Source organism: Piliocolobus tephrosceles, chromosome 8, assembly GCF_002776525.5.
Source record: "Piliocolobus tephrosceles isolate RC106 chromosome 8, ASM277652v3, whole genome shotgun sequence".
NCBI lineage: Eukaryota > Metazoa > Chordata > Mammalia > Primates > Cercopithecidae > Piliocolobus > Piliocolobus tephrosceles.
Genome location: NC_045441.1, coordinates 10,911,367 through 10,930,989, shown reverse-complemented (window position 1 = coordinate 10,930,989; position 19,623 = coordinate 10,911,367). Strand labels below are relative to the sequence as shown.

The 19,623-nt window shown below is 45.8% G+C and overlaps 1 protein-coding gene across 8 annotated transcripts in view; it reads right to left on the bottom strand.

Annotated features, from left to right (window-relative positions):
- The window catches only part of CUX1 (cut like homeobox 1), a 469,420-nt gene that overhangs the window by 244,753 nt on the left and 205,044 nt on the right, over nucleotides 1-19,623 (bottom strand). For 6 of the 8 annotated variants that reach the window (XM_023194480.1, XM_023194479.1, XM_023194482.1 and 3 more), the window contains exon 3: nucleotides 9,759-9,806. The exons of the other annotated variants lie outside the window; for them this stretch is intronic. In XM_023194480.1, coding sequence (XP_023050248.1) covers nucleotides 9,759-9,806 — 48 coding nt within the window. The remainder of the gene's footprint in view (nucleotides 1-9,758; nucleotides 9,807-19,623) is intronic. 8 annotated transcript variants of the gene reach the window in all.

Below are 19,623 nucleotides of genomic sequence, written 5' to 3'. Positions count from 1 at the left end.
AAGGTAGGGCTCCAACTCTAGTTAATTGTTTGTCTGTTTGTTTGAGACAGGATCTTGCTCTGTCAGCCAGGCTGCTGTGCAGTGGCACGCAATCACAGCTCACTGCAGCCTCCAACTCTTGGGCTCAAGCAATCAACCCACCTCGGCCTTTCAAGTGGCTGAGACTCTAGGCGTGTGCCATCACACCCAGCTAATTTTTGTAAGTTTTTGCACAGACAGGGTTTCGCCATGTTGCCCAGGTTAGTCTCTAACACACGGGCTCAAGGGAACTGCCTGCTTCAGCCTCCCAAAGTGCTGGGATTACAGATAGGAGCCAGTGCAGCCGGCCTCAACTTTATTTAATTAAAGGACTTGCCAAGTGTCAGGGAACCATGAAAAGTCCCCTCTTTCCTCACTGATCCACACCATCTTTGCAATATATTTGGCTTCTATATATATGCATAGGTTAGATTTCGGTTTCTTTTTTTTTTTTGCGGGGGGGACGGAGTCTCACTCTATGGCCCAGACTGGACTACAGTGGCGTGATCTCGGCTCACTGCAATCTCCATTTCCCAGCTTCACGCAATTCTCCTGCCTCAGCCTTTCAAGTAGCTGGGACTACAGGAGCATGTGACCACACCAGGCTAATTTTTATATTTTTAGTAGAGAGGAAGTTTCACCATATTGGTCAGTCTGGTATGGAACTCCTGACATCAAGTGATCCTCCTGCCTTGGCCTCCCAAGGTGCTGGGATTACAGGTATGAGCCGTCGTGCCGGGCCAGATTCCGAATTCTTTATTGTGTTCCTTTGGTGTATGTATCTCACTCTGTGCCAACTACTGCAGCTTTAAAAATCCGGCAGGGCAATTCCTCCAACTTGGACTGACTGAATATTATCTTCACTATTACTGACCATTTGTTCTTGCATACATATAAAAATTCTGGAATCAGCTTTTGAAAAGTTTCATTAAAATTCTTGTTGGGGACAGGTGCGGTGGCTCACGACTGTAATCGCAGCGCTTTGGGAGGCTGAGGCAGTCTGATCGCCTGAGCTCAGGAGTTCAAGATCAGCCTGGCCAACATGATGAAACCCTGTCTCTACTAAACATACAAAAATTAGCTGGGTGTGGTGGCGCACACCTGTAATCCCAGCTTCTCAGGAGGCTGAGGCAGGAGAATCACTTGAACCCGAAAGGCGGAGGTTGCAGTGAGCAGAGATGGTGCCACTGCACTCCAGCCTGGGTGACAGAGCAAGACACTGTATCAAAAAACCAAAAAAAAAAAAAAAAAAAAAAAAAAAATCATGTTGGGATTTTTACTGGAACTACAATGACTGATTTTGTGATCAATTTAGAGAAAAGTGACCGCTTCAATAGCAGTGGAAATTTCTCTCCTTATATACTTTCCCTCTCTCCATTTAAATCTCCTTTAATATCCTTCAATACAAATGTCACAGCTTTCCCCAGAAAGATTTCCCTTGTATTGTTACATTTATTTCTAGTTACTTTTTTTTTTGGCTGGCTGTCTCCAGCAGTATCCTTTATAAAAATTACATTTTAAGTTTGCTGCTGATACAGGGGTATATAATTACTTTTGTATATTGATTTTGTATCTAGTAACCTGGTTAAATAATTGAGGCTCACTTGGAAAATGACAGTTTGATTTCTTCTGTTGCAGTACTTATACCGGATCTACAACAGGGTTACATCCCAACAATCTAATTGTAGGTTGAAAATATTATAGTCAAAAATGCGCTTAATAAACTAACCTAGCAAACATCGTAGCTTAGTGTAGCCTACTTGAAATATATTCAGAAGACTTACATTAGCCTATGGTTGGCAAAATTATTCAACACAAAGCCTATTTTATAACAAAGCATTCGGCCGGGCGCGGTGGCTCAAGCCTGTAATCCCAGCACTTTGGGAGGCCGAGACGAGCGGATCATGAGGTCAGGAGATCGAGACCATCCTGGCCAACACGGTGAAACCCCGTCTCTACTAAAAAATACAAAAAACTAGCCGGGCGAGGTGGCGGGCGCCTGTAGTCCCAGCTACTCGGGAGGCTGAGGCAGGAGAATGGCGTAAACCCGGGAGGCGGAGCTTGCAGTGAGCTGAGATCCGGCCACTGCACTCCAGCCCGGGCAACAGAGCAGGACTCCGTCTCAAAAAAAAAACAAAAACAAAAACAAACAAACAAACAAAAACAACAAAGCATTCAACAGCTCATGTAATTTATTGAATACTGTACTGAAACTGACAAACAGCATGGTTGTATGGGTACTCAAAGTACAGTTTTTTTGCATCATCCTAAAGCTGAACCATCATTAAGTCAAGAGCTATCTGGCCAGGCGTGGTGGCTCACACCTGTGATCTCAGCACTTTGGGAGGCAGAGGTGGGCGGATCACGAGGTCAGGAGATGGAGACCATCCTGGCTAACATGGTGAAACCTTGTCTCTCCTAAAAATACAAAAAATTAGCCAGGCGTGGTGGCGGGCACCTGTAGTCCCAGCTACTGGGGAGGCTGAGGCAGAAGAATGGCGTGAACTCGGGAGGCGGAGCTTGCAGTGAGCCGAGATCGGCCACTGCACTCCAGCCTGGGCGACAGAGTGAGACTCCGTCTCAAAAAAAAAAAAAAGAAAAAAGAAAAAAAAAGCTATCTGTACTTTATTTCTTTTTTTTGTTTGTTTTCTCTGCTAGCTAAGACTTCCAGTACAATGTTAATTAAAGTAGCAATAGTAGGTATTCTTGTCTTGTACCTGGTTTTCTGTGAAACTATTTTTTACCACCACTGGGTCTGATGATTGACGTATGTTTCTGATAAATACCTTTTACCACATTAAAGAAGCTTCCCTCTATTCCTAGTTTGTTGACAGGGTTTTGTTTTTTGTTTTTGTTTTTTTCTGGAGATGGAGTCTCGATCTGTTGACCAGGCTACAGTGAGGTGGTGCGATCTTGGCTCACTGTAACCTCTGCCTCCTGGGTTCAAGTGATTCTCCTGCTTTAGCCTCTTGTGTAGCTAGGTTTACAGGCCCTCACCCACCTTACCCAGCTAATTTTTTGTTTTTGAATTTTTAGTAGAGACGGGGTTCCACCACATTGCCCAGGCTGGTCTCAAACTTCTGACCACCATACCCGGCCTACTGGTAGTTTTTTAATCATGAATGGATTTGAATTTTATCAGAATCTTTTCGTATAACTATTGAAATTGTTTCCTCCTTTAATCTACTAATGATATGGATTTAAATTAATAAATTTTGAAAACTTTAAACAAAACAGTATTATTGGGATATACCAAGCTTGATGGATTTAATTTACTAATACCTTTGAAAAGACTTCTGCATATTTATTCAATAATAAGACTGACTTTTTTAAAAATTTGAGATGGAGTTCGTTCTGTTGCCAGGGCTGCAGTGCAGTGGCATGATCCCAGCTCACTGTAACCTCTGCCTCCTGGGTTTAAGCCATTCTCCTGCCTCAGCCTCCCAAGTAGCTGGGATTACAGGCGCCCGCCACCACGCCAGGCTAATTTTTATATTTTTAGTAGAGATGGGGTAGGTTTCACCATGTTGGCCAGGCTGGTCTCAAACTCCTAACCTCAAGTGAGCTGCCTGCCTCAGCCTCCCAAAGTGCTGAGATTAGAGATGTGAGCCACCATGCCTGGCCCATAAGACTGACTTTTAATTTTCCTTTCTTGTACTGTTCTTGTCTCGTTTTGGTATCAAGGTTATATTAGCCTCATAAAAGGAGTTAAGAAGTGCTCCCTCTTTTTCTGTTTTCTGAAGGAGTCTGCTAAGTATGAGAACTCTCTATTTCGTGAATGATTGATAAAACTCTCTCGGAAAACTGTCTAGACCTTATGGAAATATTTCAGTAATAGTTACAAAGCTATTCAAGTTTTCTATTTCTTCTTTAATCAGTTTTGGTAGTTACAAAATTCTAGAACTTTTTCCACTTCAGAATTTATTGGCATAAAGTTGCTTATAACATTCCCTTTATCTTTTTAATCTCTGCAGCAGCTGCAATATCATCCCCAATTTTATTCCTAACAATTTTGTCTTGATTAGTGCAGTGGTTTGTCAATTGAAGTGGTATTTTCAAATGAACGACTTTCAGGATGTTTCTCTCCTGGCTCTTTGTTTTCTTTTTCATTCATTTCTGTTCTTATATTTATTATTATAATTATATTTGTCATTTCTTTTATTTGATTTGAACTTACTCTGTTGTACATTTATTTGTTTATTTATTTAATAGAGATGGAGTCTTGCTATGTTAGGCTAGGCTGGTCTCAAACTCCTGGCCTCAGATGATCCTCCTGGCTTGGCCTCCCAAAGTGCTGGGACTACAGGCGTGAGCCACCACACCGGCCTATTGTAATTTTATAAAGCTGATGCTTAGAGTTCATAGATTGTTAGCCTTTCATTTCTTCTCTAATATGAGCACTCAAGTTATTTCTTAAGAGGCTTTTCCTGCCTGAGGACAGTTGCTCCCCTACTACCAAAAGGTTCTCTGAGCCAGCCCCTCATCCCCTCAACCTTCCACACCATGCTCCTTCTCAGGGAGAGAAGCGAGGATTGGCCAGAAAAGGTAGGAAGACAGCACTTTCCTAGAGGGTGTGCGCAATACTTTACTGAAGGGATTGTCCAAACTATTGTTGAAATAGAATAAGCTTCAAATTGGACTGAATATTAAGGGCACACCTCCCTCACAGCACCCATCAATTTGTTGGGCTTGTGAAACACTCAAAATTAGGTATCACAACCAATCAATCAATAATAAATAGCTCTAATTTCACTGTGAGTTACATTTTATGATTTTGTTATAATTATAACTAATCATTTCATAATATCGCAAACATTTATTTATTTATTTAGATGGAGTCTTGCTCTTGTCACCCAGGCTACAGTGCAGTGGCACGATCTTGGCTCACTGCAACCACTGCCTCCCGAGTTCAAGTGATTCTCATGCCTCAGCTTCCCAGGTAGCTAGGATTACAGGCTTACGCCACCATGTCAGGCTAATGTTTGTATGTTTAGTAGAGATGGGGTTTCACCATGTTGGCCAGGCTGGTCTCAAACTCTTTACCTCAGGTGATCCACCTGCCTCAGCCTCCCAAAGTGCTGGGATTACAGGCATAAGCCTGAGACAGGGTCTCACTATTTTGACCAGGCTGGTCTCAATCTCCTGGGCTCAAGTGATCCTCCTGCCTTGTCCTCCCAAAGTGTTGGGATTACAGGCATGATCACCTTTTTAATAGGAACACATCATAATGAAAGGATGGAAGTAAAATATTTTAAAAACCACTTCCAGGCCATGCATGGTGGCCCAAGCCTGTAATCCTAGCCCTTTGGGAGGTTGAGGCATGTGGATCACTGGAGCTCAGTAGTTCGAGACCAGCCTGGCCAACAGGGTGAAACTCCTGCCTCTACCAAAAAATACAAAAATTTAGGCAGGCATGGTGGCATGTGCCTGTAGTCCTAGCTACTTGGGAGGCTGAGGTGGGCAAATCGCTTGAGCCCGGGAGGCAGAGGTTGCAGTGAGCCGAGATCATGCCACCCTGCTCTCTACCCTGGGTGAAAAAGCCAGATCCTATCTCAAAAAAAAAAAAAAAAAAAAAAAATGTATATATATATATATATATATGTATACACACACACACACACACATATATATATACACACATATATATATATCAGTACAAATTATTTAATATAAACGTAGCATTTTGGGGCTGGGTGCGGTGGCTCACGCCTGTAATCCCAGCATTTTGGGAGGCCGAGGCGGGTGGATCACGAGGTCAGGAGATCAAGACCATCCTGGCTAACATGGTGAAACCTCGTCTCTACTAAAAATACAAAAAATTAGCCAGGCGTGGTGGCAGGCACCTGTAGTCCCAGTTACTTGGGAGGCTGAGGCAGGAGAATGGCCTGAACTTGGGAGGTGGAGCTTGTAGTGAGCCTAGATCATGCCACTGCACTCCAGCCTGGGCCACAGAGCGAGACTCCATCTCAAAAAAAAACAATGTAGCATTTTGGGAAGGATGACGCTGGGAGTGTCTAGAGATTTAATGTGCAATGAGAACTGTAGTAAATATAATTACAATATGAGGGATTTCTGCTAAATGAGATCTTAGCTGCTCCTGCCACACACAGGAAAAAGAGTAACTATGGGAGACGATGCATATGTTATTTGCTTCCCTGTATAACCATTTTACTGTCTGTGTGTATCCCATAGCATCATGTTGTATACCTTAAGTATACATAATAAAATTTATTTATAAATTAGCAGAGGCTTGATAAATATTAATTAATGGTGCTAAACAATTACCTTTCTTTTGTGTTTTCAAAATCCATGTTAATTTTATTTATTTATTTATGATTAGCTTTCATATGGCCTTTAAAAAAAAAAATAGGCAACTGAAAGCTTTGCCTAGATGTTTGTTGGGTATTTCAAATTTAAGATATCAGGAATCAAATCCATTATCCTACTGAGAATGTGGGCTAATCTATAAGATAATTTGCTAAGACTCTTCAAAAAAACAAACAAAACAAAAAATCAGGCCAGGCGCGGTGGCTCATGCCTGTAATCCCAGCACTCACTCTGGGAGGCTGAGGCAGGCAGATCACTTGAGGTCAGGAGTTTGAGACCAGCCTGACCAACATGGCAGAACCTCATCTCTACTAAACATACCAAAATTAGCTGGGCATGGTGGCACGTGCCTGTAATCCCAGCTACTCGGGAAGCTGAGGCAGAAGAATTGCTTGAACCCAGAAGGTGGAGGTTGTGGTGAGCTGAGATTGTACCACTTCACTCCAGCCTGGGGTACAGAGTGAGACCCTGTCTAAAAAAAAAAAAAAAAAATAAAGGTGATGGAGATGGAGAGGATGTCCTACATTAAAAGAGATAATGGAGGGGCTGTGTACAGTCGCTCATGTCTGTGATCAAGGCACTCTGGGAGGCCAAGGTGGGAGGATGGCTTGAGCCCAGGATGTCGAGACAAGCCTGGGCAACATATTGAAACCTCGTCTCTACTAAAAATAAAAATAAATTAGCCAGATGTGGTGGTGCACATGTATAGTCCCAGCTATCTGCAGAGGAGGGGCTGGGGAGTGCTAAGGCAAGAAGATTGCTGAGCCCAGGAGGTGGAGGCTGCAGTGAGCCAAGATGGCACCATTACACTGCAGCCTGGGTAATGGAGTGAGACCCTGTCTCAAAAAAACAAAAAACTTTTTAAAATAGAAAATTATAAAACAGATGATGAATTGATAGACAGATCTATAGACAGACAGATTTCCAAATGTAATGTGTGAACCTGAACCTGATTGGACCTCAGTCGTAGGGAAGGCCATTATAAAAGACATCTTAGGGATAATTGGAAAAATTTGATTTTAGATCAAATAGGAGATGAACTGAAATTCCTGTGAATTTTCCCAGGTGTGATATTTGTGGTTACTGCAGTAATGTGGGAAAATGCTAATGGTTCCTTCACTTCGGGAGCCTTCCATTTGTGTTTGAGGGACACAGTGCCTGCTTCGGCAACTTACTTCCAAATGTTCAGCAAAAGTGGTGGGGGGGTAGGGGAAGGGGGAGGTACACGGGGTGACATGTTAACAACTGTGGATCTGGGTAAAGAGCATATAGGTGGGCCGGGCGTGGTGGCTCATGCCTGTAATCCCAGCACTTTGGGAGGTCGAGGTGGGCGGATCACCTGAGGTCAGGAGTTAAGAGACCAGCCTGACCAATATGATGAAACCCTATCTCTACTAAAAATACAAAAATCAGCTGGGTGTGGTGGTGCACGCCTGTAATCCCAGCTACTTGGGAGGCTGAGGCAGGAGAATCACTTGAACCTGGGAGGTGAAGGTTGCAGTGAGCTGAGATCGCGCCATTGCACTCCAGCCTGGGCAACAAGAGCGAAGCTGTCTCAAAAAAAAAAAAAAAAAAAAAAAAGAGTGTGCAGGTGTTCACTGTACTAATCTTTCCATTTTTACACAGCTTTGAAATTTTTTCAAGAAGAAAGGAAAACAAGCAAACACCCAGAAAGTACACTGAACTCTCTGAGTGAGAGAACTAGGAAGCTAGTGCGTCTCTCAAAAGCTGCTGAACAGGTAACAGAACAGGTAAGATCAAATGTGGGTAGGTGTCAGGTAACAGTCTCACTCATCAAGTACGGGCTTGGAGATGAAGTTCTGAGAAAAAGACTGTTCAGGTCCATCCAAGCCCTGGGATGCGGGTGTCCTGCTGGCCGGACCAAGCTACATGCATGGGAGCTGAATGAGGCAGGAAGAAGATCATAAGACAGGGGCACTATTCTATCCTCTAAAATCTCCAGCCATCACCAACCGCTGTGTATTCTTTCTACGCTGGTCCCTTTTGATGTCCTGAAATCGCCTCTCTATCTCTGGCTACAATCTCCCTGGCCTCCTTCTTCACTCACTCCCTGCTCTCGCTCCCAGCTGACAAATTTCCCAAATGGAAGCCCAACCACTCGCTCTAGAGCTCTGGGCCCAGGAACCCAGCCTTCCATATATAAGGCCCACATCACCTGTGTCCCAAGTGGAACCTACTATATCTCACAGCTGTATCTCTTCTGCCCCTTCCCCCATGTGCTCCCTGTGACTTAATAGTTGCAAGAAAATAAAATCCTTGCCAGGTGCCGTGGCTCATGCCTGTAATCCTAGCGCTTTGGGAGGTCGAGGCAGGTGGATCACTTGAGGTCAGGAGATCAAGACCAGCCTGGCCAACATGGTGAAACTGTGTCTCTACTAAAAATACAGAAACTAGCTGGGTGTGGTGGTGTGCACCTGTAATCTCACTTGCTTGAGAGGCTGAGACAGGAGAATCACTTGAACCCGGGAGGTGGAGGTTGCAGTAAGCCAAGATCGCGCCACTGCACTGTAGCCTGGGTGATAGGGCAAGACTGTCTCAAAAAAAAAAAAAAGAAAAAGAAAAAAAAAAACCCTAAGACCGTACCAATATGGGCCCTTTCGGGGGCTTTGGAAATGTCTCATATCCTTTTCTCATCAGCCTGATATGATTTCACATTCTGTTTTTCCAATGGGAGACGCTAAAGAGGTGAGAAGATTCAATAAATCCGCAAGAATAATATAATTTCTGGTTTTCTAAACATCATTGAATCTTTACACAAAGGGCTGGCAAGGTCACCCGCGTGAAGCCCGGTCCCCTCTATGGCTGTTCCTGCTAACAGGTAGCCAGGGCGGACGTCCCAGGTGACTTGCCACCCACGTGCCGCCTGCCAGAGGGCTCAAGTCCTTCTCTGGAAGGATCCGTTAGAAACCACTTCCTTCTACCGAGCCTAGGCTTGCTCCTCGTGGCTTCTGCCTGATGCTCTGTGTTTCAAGCCTGCGATCAAGTGGCATCCCTGCGCCCCCGCCAGCCTCTCACCAAAGCACCGCACTCATGGCAGTGGCAGCCCCAGACCAGCTCAGGGAACCAGGCGACTTCCTAGAGGGAACACATGGGCTCCTAAAGGCCGTGACGAAAACAACCTGCCCATTGCAACCACACAGGGCACTTCTGCTCGGAATCCACCACACCTCTGTATATTATGAGCATAGCTTCCTTTTCCAGGAGAGCTTTCACCAAGGACCCAGTGGAAAATCACATTGCAGAGCGCAAAATATGCACGACGCTGGGTCGGGGCAGCCGGGAAGGCACCATCTGGGCAGCACCTTTTGCCCAGAGCATTTCTTTAACGTGAATAAAAAGATGAATTAGCCACGAAGGGTGGCTCAGGATAGAAAATGAATAGAAAAGCTTACCTCTCCTTGGAAACTCTTCAGCAGCGGCGCTACCTGCTTGCGCAAATCCTGGAGCAGGAGGCGGAGGTCAGGAAGCAGCCATTTGAGAAGGAGAAAGAAGGGAAACATTGGTTAAGGCTTCCTAAAAACAGCGTGGCAGTCAGTGCTGATTATCATTATCTAAAGCAAGCCTGGGGACCTCACCCGTTCCTGCACTCCTAAAACATGAATAATGCCAACTGGCGCTCCAGGATTTAAACTTATTTAAGAATACAACGAAGTGGTTCTTTCTTGTTGTTGTTGAAGACAGAGTCTCATTCTGTCGACCAGGCTGGAGTGCAGTGGCACAATCCCGGCTCACTGCAACCTCTGCCTCCTGGGCTAGAGTCATCCTCCCACCTCAGACTCCCAAGTAGCTGAGACTACAGGCGTACGCCACCATGCCTGGTTAATTTCTGTATTTTTTGTAGAGATAGGGTTCATCATGTCGTCCAGGCGAGGGTCAAACTACTGAGTTTAAGAGATCCGCCCACCTTAGCATCCCAAAGTGCTGGGATTATAGGTGTGAGCCACCCCACCAGCCTACAACGACTTTTTATTTCTACTAACTCCTGGTCACATATACCTCATTTTGAATGTGCTACAGACTAAAGCTTTTGGTGATGTCAGTTTAAGTGAGATAATTTGCTTGGAATAAAGTAGACTAGAATGGGTGATTTGACTGCTGTTTCTATCTGAAATGGACCTGGGCCACTGCACTGTGTTTTAGCTGCCTTTTTTTTTTTTTTTTGAGATGCAGTCTCGGTCGGGCGCGGTGGCTCAAGCCTGTAATCCCAGCACTTTGGGAGGCCGAGACGGGTGGATCACGAGGTCAGGAGATCGAGACCATCCTGGCTAACATGGTGAAACCCCGTCTCTACTAAAAAATACAAAAAACTAGCCGGGCGAGGTGGCGGGCGCCTGTAGTCCCAGCTACCCGGGAGGCTGAGGCAGGAGAATGGCGTGAACCCGGGAGGCGGAGCTTGCAGTGAGCTGAGATCTGGCCACTGCACTCCAGCCTGGGCGACAGAGCGAGACTCCGTCTCAAAAAAAAAAAAAAAAAAAGAGATGCAGTCTCACTCTGTCGCCCAAGGTGAAGTGCAGTGGCACAATCTCAGCTCATTGCAACATCCGCCTCCCGGGTTTGAGTGATTCTCTCGCCTCAGCCTCCCAAGTAGCTGGGACTACAGGTGCCCACCACCATGCCCAGCTAATGTTTGTATTTGCAGTAGAGACGGGGTTTTGCCATGTTGGCCAGGATGGTCTCGAACTCCTGATCTCAGGTGATCCACCCACCTTCGTCTCCCAAAGTGCTGGGATTACAGGCATGAGCCACCATGGCTGGCCCTAGCTGCCATTTTAATGCACTGTTAGTGGAAGATACAGCCTGTTTTGAATCCACATCAGACAGAGTCACAATAAATTTTATCCCATGCCACCAGTGCCCATTTTGAAACACCAGGACATCCCATAGGTACGTGCTTATGATCCTATTCAGAGCATTTTATTTAAAATGAAGTAACTGAGAAAGTGCTTCAAATACTTTGAAAAGACTCGACTAAGATATTTACTGAAAGTTCAGGCATTTAAACTATGTTTTTTCTTTTTTTTTTTTTTAAGACGGAGTCTCGATCTGTTGCCCAGGCTGGAGTGCAGTGGCGAGATCTCAGCTCACTACAACCTCCACCTCCAAGGTTCAAGTGATTCTCCTGCCTCAGCCTCCCGAGCAGCTGGGACTACAGGTGCCCACCACCACATCCAGCTAATTTTTATATTTTTAGTAGAGACGGGGGTTTCACCATGTTGGCCAAGCTGGTCTCAAACTCCTGACCTCAGGTGATCCACCCGCCTCAGCCTCCTAAAGTGCTGGGATTACAGGCGTGAGCCACCGCGCCAGGCCTACATTTTGGTTCATGAAGCCTTCTGAGAATCTGAGGAAAGCTACTGACCTTGCCATTAGAAATAAAACTCTGCAAATTATTTTATCAGAGCCTTCCTAAGTAAGACCTATCGAGATCCCAGATGAAGAAGTCTGCTTATCCAACACATACAGCCATATGTGCTTACTTATTTTTAAATATAACTTAAAGTTAAAAAAATTCGGAAAATTCAGTTTCTGAGTTACCTTAGCCACATTTCAAGGATTCGGTAGCCACTGGGCGCTAGTGGCTACTGCTTCCAACCATGCAGACACAGAACTTTTCCATCATTGCAGAGGGACCTACAGGATAGGCCTGTACAGCAAGTTTTTGTTTTTTTGAGACAGAGTCTTGCTCTGTCACCCAGGTTAGAGTATAGTGGTGTGATCATAGCTCACTACAGCCTCAACTTCCTAGGTTCAAGTGATCCTCCCACCTCAGCCTCCCGAGTAGCTGGGACTACAGATGCACACCATCATGCCTTGCTAATTTTCATTTTTTTTTTGTAGAGATAAGGGTCTTGCTATGTTGCCCAGGCTGGAATTCCTGGACTCAAGCGATCTGCCTGTCTTGATCTCCCAAAGTGCTGAGATTACAGGTGTGAGCCACTGCACCTGACCACTGTACTACAAGTTTTTTGACAAATATCACCAGCCCACATTATTTTGTATTGTGATCCTGTATAAACATTTGGTCAAGAAGCATTGTAATTTCCCTTTTAGCTGCATACTGTTCCAAAGGATGCATTTCTAAACGTGATACCATTATTTCCTTGGAGAAGTCAGTCCTGTTACTTCCTCCACTAGATGATTTTCTATATTTTTACACCAAGTTCCATGACAAAAAATAATCAGATTCTTTACCAATATGTTGTTGCTTTTTTTTTTCCCCCTAAGACGCGGTATGGCTCTGTCACCCAGGCTGGAGTGCAGTGGCATGATCTCGGCTCACTGTAACCTCCACCTCCCAGGTTCAAGGGATCCTCTCACCTCAACCTCCCATGTAGCTGGGACTACAGGCACACACCACCACACCTGGCTAGTTTTTGTATTTTTTGTAGAGACAGGGTTTCACCATGCTGCCCAGGCTGGTCTCGAACTCCCAGGTTCAAGCGATATGCCCGCCTTGGTCTCCCAAAGTTTTGCGGATTACAGGCGTGAGCCATCATGCCCGGCCACCAATCTCTTTTTGTATAAATAAGGCTATCTGTGGTCAGCACCAATAATAGTTTGACAGAGATAACCACGTCCTCATAGCTGGCACCTGTGAATACGTCAGATTGCGATGGTAAAAGGGGCTTTTGCAGATGGGATTATGTCAGGGATCATGAGTCAGGAGATGATCCCGGATTATCCAGGTGGGCCCAGTGTAATCCCAGCACTCCTAGTAAGAGAGAGGCAGGAGGCTCAGAATCAGAGGAGATCTGAGGACAGACGCAGAGGTCGGAATGCTATAGGAATGCGGGCAGCCTGAGAGGCTGGAAACTGCCAGGAAACTGATTCTCCCCCAGAGCTTCTAATAGGAACACAATTCTGGCTGACACCTTGATTCCAGCCTGGGAAATCCCATTTTGGACTCCTGAACTCGAGCACTGTCAGATGATAAATTTCTGTTGTTTTAAGCCACTCGGCGCAAGGCAGGTTGCGATAGCAGCAACAGGAAGCTAACACATCACTGCATTTCACCCACTGTGCTTTTCAGAAAGGTAGAGGACAAAATGTAACACAAAGGGTAACAAACGAAAAGAGGGTGGAAGGCGTAAAGAATGATGGAGGAAAGATTACTGTGTGATCCCAGCAGGGTCCAGGGAAAATGACCACGGGGCCTGGCACACGGTGGGGACTCAAAAGACATGGAATGGGTGCATGAGGGAATGTATGGAAGAATAGCTATGGCCGGGCATGGTGGCTTACACCTGTGATGCCAGCACTTTGGGAGGCTGAGGCAAGTGGATCACCTGAGGTCAGGAGTTTGAGACTCGCCTAGCCAGCATGGCGAAACCCTGTCTCTACTCAAAATACAAAAATTAGCTGGGCATGGTGGTGCAGGCCTGTAGTCCAGGCTACACAGGAGGTTGAGGTGGGAGGATCACTTAAACCCCGGAGGCAGAGGCTGCAGTGGGCTGAGACCGCACCAATGCCCTCTAACCTGGGTGACAGAGTGAGACTCCGTCTCAAAGAAAAAACAAAAAAAGGCTTAACAAGGGCCCAGATGCAGAGGGGAAAGAGACAAGTCAGATGAAGTCATGGAATGAGAAAGTTGGTGGGGCTGAGAGATTTCAGATTACAGCAGAGAAGGGGAAGAGGGCAGAGCTTGATAGAGGAAAGCAGGGGGCTGGGGCACAGGGGCAAGGCCAGGCCCCGAATGGCAGTGTGCCTTACCAGGCGTGCTCCCAGGTTACCCCCAACCCTGCAACCTGGCACAGGGCCAGCCTCACCCAAACACCAGCTCTGAGAAGTACAGGAGATGATACAATTATTTCTATATTCCACTGCAGCATTCCGGAAAGGCAGAAGAGCTGTGCCTTTTATAATGTCCTTAAATAAAGCTAACTCCTCTCACCCCATCCATGTAGATTTTTTCCCTTTTGAGCATATTCATGTCTCCTAACAGACCTACAAAAATAACCTTTTTGATATTAAAGCTACATGTGTGTTTGTACACACACTCACGCACACACACATATTTAAAGACAGTTGAAGAGGGAAAAACCACTATATACTCACACGTATCATACACAAACTGATATATATGTACTTCAAGCTGCCAGCCAAAAATCACTCATTCTAATTTCATCTTTGGCAGTTTGAGAAATTCCCGATCCAATTCTGCTGCCTGCAAATATTATTCAGTTTTGTACTAAACTAAGACGACAGATACAAAGATGTTCAATTCTGGCCAGGCACGGTGGCTCAGGCCTAGAGTCCCGGCACACTGGGAGACTCCCCACCTCAACCTCGGGGGTTGAGGCTGCAGTGAGCCAAGATCGTGCCATTACACTCCAGGCTGGGTGACAGAGAGAGACTCTGTCTCAAAAAAGATGCTCAATTCCGACCCACAGAATTCTCCTTCGTCGGTCAGCAAGGACATGATATGATTTACTGTCTTTCTAGAACACAGCACTCTTTGCCGTCTGGACAGCACCAGAAAATGCAGACTCTGCCACTTACTGGTCCTCATGCACACCCGCAAAGTCCTTCTTTGTGGTCATAAACTGGAAAAAGTGGGGTTCGGGCCGGTCAAAACCACAGTGGAACAAATGATAATGAGGCAGTGAACACATTTAAAAACTGTTTTTTTGGGGGCGATGGAGTCTGTCTCTGTCACCCAGGCTGAAGTGTAGTGGCACAATCTCGGCTCACTGCAACCTCCACTCCCCAGATTCAAGTGATTCTCCTGCCTCAGCCTCCCAAGTAGCTGGGACTACAGGTGCAAGCCACCCCGCCCTGCTAATTTTTGTACTTTCAGTAGAGACAAGGTTTCACCATGTTGGTCAGGCTGGTCTCAAACTCCTGACCTCAAGTAATTTGCCCACCTCGGCATCCCAAAGTGCTGGGATCACAGGCTTGCGCCACTGCACCCGGCCATGTTTTAAAACTCAATTACTTCGAGTTACACACTTAATTCATTTACAGGCTTGTCAGTGATGTTTTTTCACCTTGCTTTCATCCCATCCCATCTATTGGGCAAAAAGCAACAAACATCTTAATGCACAGAAAGACAAGTTCTTGAGATAATTCCTATCGAATGTCTTTTGGTGAAAGCCAGAATAGCTCATGCCAACCTCCTCTCCTTTGAGTACACAGCAAATAAATAATGTTTACACAGAGATGTTTCTATGTGAAAGGATTCCCATTATTTTCTCCTTTTTTTTTTTTTTTTTTTTTTGTTTTTTTGAGACAGTGTCTCTCTCTCTTCCATCCAGGCTGGAGTGCAGTGGCTCAATCATAGCTCACTGCAGTCTTGACCTCCTGGGCACGGGCGATCCTCCCATCTCAGCACCCCGAGCAGCTGGGACTACTGGCATGCGCCACCATGTCCGGCTAATTTTTGCATTTTTTGTAGAGACGGGGTTTCACCATGCTGCCCAGGCTGATCTCAAACTCCTAGGCTCAAGTGATCCACCCACCTTGGCCCCCTAGAGTGCTGGGATTACAGGCGTGTGCTACTGTGTCTGGCCGGATTTCCATTATTCTTGAAACCGCTGATTCACAACTCAGTTTTCAGGTCAGAGAACTGAACAGCAAAATGCTATTAAGGAATTTTTTAGGTAATGCTAATTGCTGGAGGAAACCATTCTGACATAAAAGCAAAATAGAGACAAATAAAATCGTCATGCAGTGTTCAACTGCACCTGTAATGTACGAGCAGGAGTCGTAACACACACGCTCCCAGGCCCTCTCTGGAAGGCTCTGCTCTATCTCAGGGCCTCATGCTCCCAATTCCCATGAGCTCTCTTCCACTCCCCATATCCCAGAGTCGCGTGCCAGGGACCCAGAGCTGGTGACATGCTGAGCTGCTGCACAGAGGTTCACCTCTGTCTGCAGGAGTGAGAGCCTTGCTGGAATCAGCACAAACACAACGCATACACAGAAGGAGGCTGTGAATTACAAACACATCTCCAAAGTCATCAAGTCGTCTCTATTTTTAAAATATCTGGGCTGGGTGTGGTGGCTCACACCTGTAATCCCAGCACTTTGGGAGGCTGAGGTAGACAGACCACCTGAGGTCGGGAGTTCGAGACCAGCCTGACCAACATGGAGAAATCCCGTCTCCACTAATAAAAAAAATACAAAATTAGCCAGGCATGGTGGTATGTGCCTATAATCCCAGCTACTTGGAAGGCTGAGGCAGGAGAATCGCTTGAACCTAGGAGGCAGATGTTGCAGTGAGCCGAGATTACACCATTGCACTCCAGTCTGGGCAACAACAGTGAAACTCCATCTCCAAAAAAAAAAAAAAAAAAAAGTCTGATAACTCACATCTGTAATCCCAGCACTTTGGAGGCCAAGGCGGGAGGATTGCTTGAGCTCAGGCATTCAGGACCAGCCTGGGCAACATGGTAAAACCCTGTCGCTGGAAAAAATACAAAAATTAGCAAGTATGGTGGTGGTGCAGGCTTGTAGTCCTATCTACTTGGGAGGATGGTTTGAACCTAGGAGTTTGGGACGGCAGTGAGCTATGACTGTGCCACTCTACTCCAGCCTGGGGTGACAGAGCAAGACCCTGTCTCCAAATGAAAAAAAAAATATATATAATAATCCAGATTTTTCTGCACTCTACAGTAACTTAGATGCTTTTCTGGGAAATAACCCTGACTTCATTTAAGAGGTGCAGCATCTCTTGGTGGTACCCCATCCTCTACTGTAACAGCTCGGGGGTGGGACCCTTTCTCCTTTGGTGACAGTGTAGTCTTTCCAAGAGCGCTGGGGCAGGGTGGGGGTAGTGAGGAGCTGAACTGGGTCACTTCTGAAGACTCAATTCTGACTCTCTCAAGGTTGTTGCCAATGGTGCCAGAGGTGGGGATCCTTAGGGACCTGGCCCTGTGGCTTGGCCTGTTCAGTTGTCACCTTCTGTTCCAGATATCCCCTACCTGGGGTAATTCTCTGCTCTTGCCTCTCCCCTCTCCTCTGGTCTTAGTTCATATTGTCATTTCTTTTTTTTTTTTTTTTTCAGACGGAGTTTCGCTCTTGTCGCCCAGGCTGGAATGCAGTGGCATGATCTCAGCTCACTGCAACCTCCGCCTCCTGGGTTTAAGCAATTCTCCTGTCTCGGCTTCCCAAGTAGCTGGAATTACAGGCACCCACTACCATGCCCGGCTCATTTTTGTATTTTTAGTAGAGATGGGGTTTCACCATGTTGGCCAGGCTGGTCTTGAACTCCTGACCTCAAGGGATCCACCTGCCTCAGCCTCCCAAACTGTTGGGATTACAGGCGTGAGCCACTGCGCCCGACCCCAGTGTCTTTTCATAAGGCCCTGGCAGCACCAATGAGAGAACAGTAATTACCGGTGAAAGAAAAAATGTTCTTAGTATTTATTTTCCTGGATGTCATATAAGATAGCTGTAAGTTTCCCTTATCAATGTATACAAGAGCTCAGACCAGGCATGAAGTCTTTAAAAACAAGACAATATATATTATGTGATATGTGGACTGTAGACCTCAACTTAAAATATAGCTCAGTGGAAAATAAGTTTCTTTTGTTCCAGGTTACTGAAACCGTCACTTCCCATCTCATCTGAAGATGAACCATATAACCATCAACACGGCATCGTTCCTTTGGTTACTTTTATAGATGAACACATATTCCTTCCAGTCCTTGTGATAGAAAAGGGTAATTTTAAATGGCATTGAACTCAAGTATTAAATAAAAAATATCTTTCTATACAACAGCAGACAGTAAGTATGTCCTGGCAATTTCTCAAAGATTTTAGTTCACAGGTTTGAGAAAAATTCCATTAGCTTTAATTATTTATCAGCAGTCAATTTAGATTACTGTTCTTGACCTATTTTTACAGTGTATGGGCCACCCAGCAATGAAATAAATGAATAGTCTTTTTCTACAATGGCTGATTTTCTGAAATAACAGAAATCTGGTTTAAAGGAGGAACGAAACCCCAAACATGTAATTACCACAATATATAACCCGCCACGCTGCTTTTGTAGTTGGATAAAATGCACATCTTTGTGAGTTTTTTGGTTATTAAATAAGATTATCTTGAAAGGGATAAACTCACTCCTGCTGTAATTTCTTCCCATTTAAATGTCTTTGCACCATTTAAAACACGTTCCGTGTCCTGGCAGCAAGTCTCTAACGCTGATGCTATGGCTTTTGCGTGGTGCCTGGTACAACTCCACCACGGGAATGGCTGGCTTTGGGGGACTGGTGGGATGGGGAGCTGAGATGAGGGTGCAGGATTTCAACACAGGGTGCCTGCTGGCAAGCAGCGAGGGGTACCCTGAAACCGCAGGCGGGGACCCCTGAGTTCCCGAGCAACAGGGAATCTGTAAGGCTTTGATGATGAGACCAGGCATGGTGGCTCACGCCTGTAATCCCAGCACTTTGGGAGGCCAAGGCAGGTGGATCACATGAGGGCAGGAGTTCAAGACCAGCCTGGCCAACATGGTGAAACCCCATCTCTACTAAAAACAGAAAAATTAGCCAGGCGTGGTGGCATGCGCCTGTAATCCCAGCTACTCTGAAGGCCGAGGCAGGAGAATTGCTTGAAGGTGGAGGCTGCACTGAGCCGAGATTGCGCCATCTGCACTCCAACCAGGGCAATAGAATAAGACTATGTCTCAAAAAACAAAAAAAACAAAAAAAGACTTGTCTGATGTTGAAAAGTGGGGTGTGTGTGTGTGTGTGTGTATGTAGGGGGTAGTTATCTAAGTGGTAATGCCTGAATATGGACCGATAAAGACTGAGGATGGTGCAAAGGACTCAGAAGAAGGGCAGATTCGAACTGCACGGAGGCCGTGATCTGGCAGCACGTGGCCATGGCTCAGGGTTATGGTGGAGCCTGGATGCCAGCGATCCTCAAAGCAGGGTCTGGGGACTCGCGGCTCTCCAGATCCTTTCAAGCATTCACAAGGTCAAAACTACTCTTGTTACTTGCCTTTTCCTGCCTTCTCCTGCAAGTGTACAGTGGAGTTTTCTAGATGGCTGCGATGTGTCACGATAGCCTCACTCTGACACCAGTGGCTCGTGTGTTTGTGTGTTCCTGTGCTTTGCAGACTCCTCAGCTTTCATGGCTAACACAGTCAATACTGAGAGATACAACACACACACGCACATGCACGCACACACGCATGCACGCACACACGCACGCACGCACGCAACGTCTCCGGAGTCCCCAATTTAAAGAGACTGAAACTTTGAGAAATGGTTGCACTAAGGCTTCTTCTGGTCTCAGAGCTGAGAACCGCCC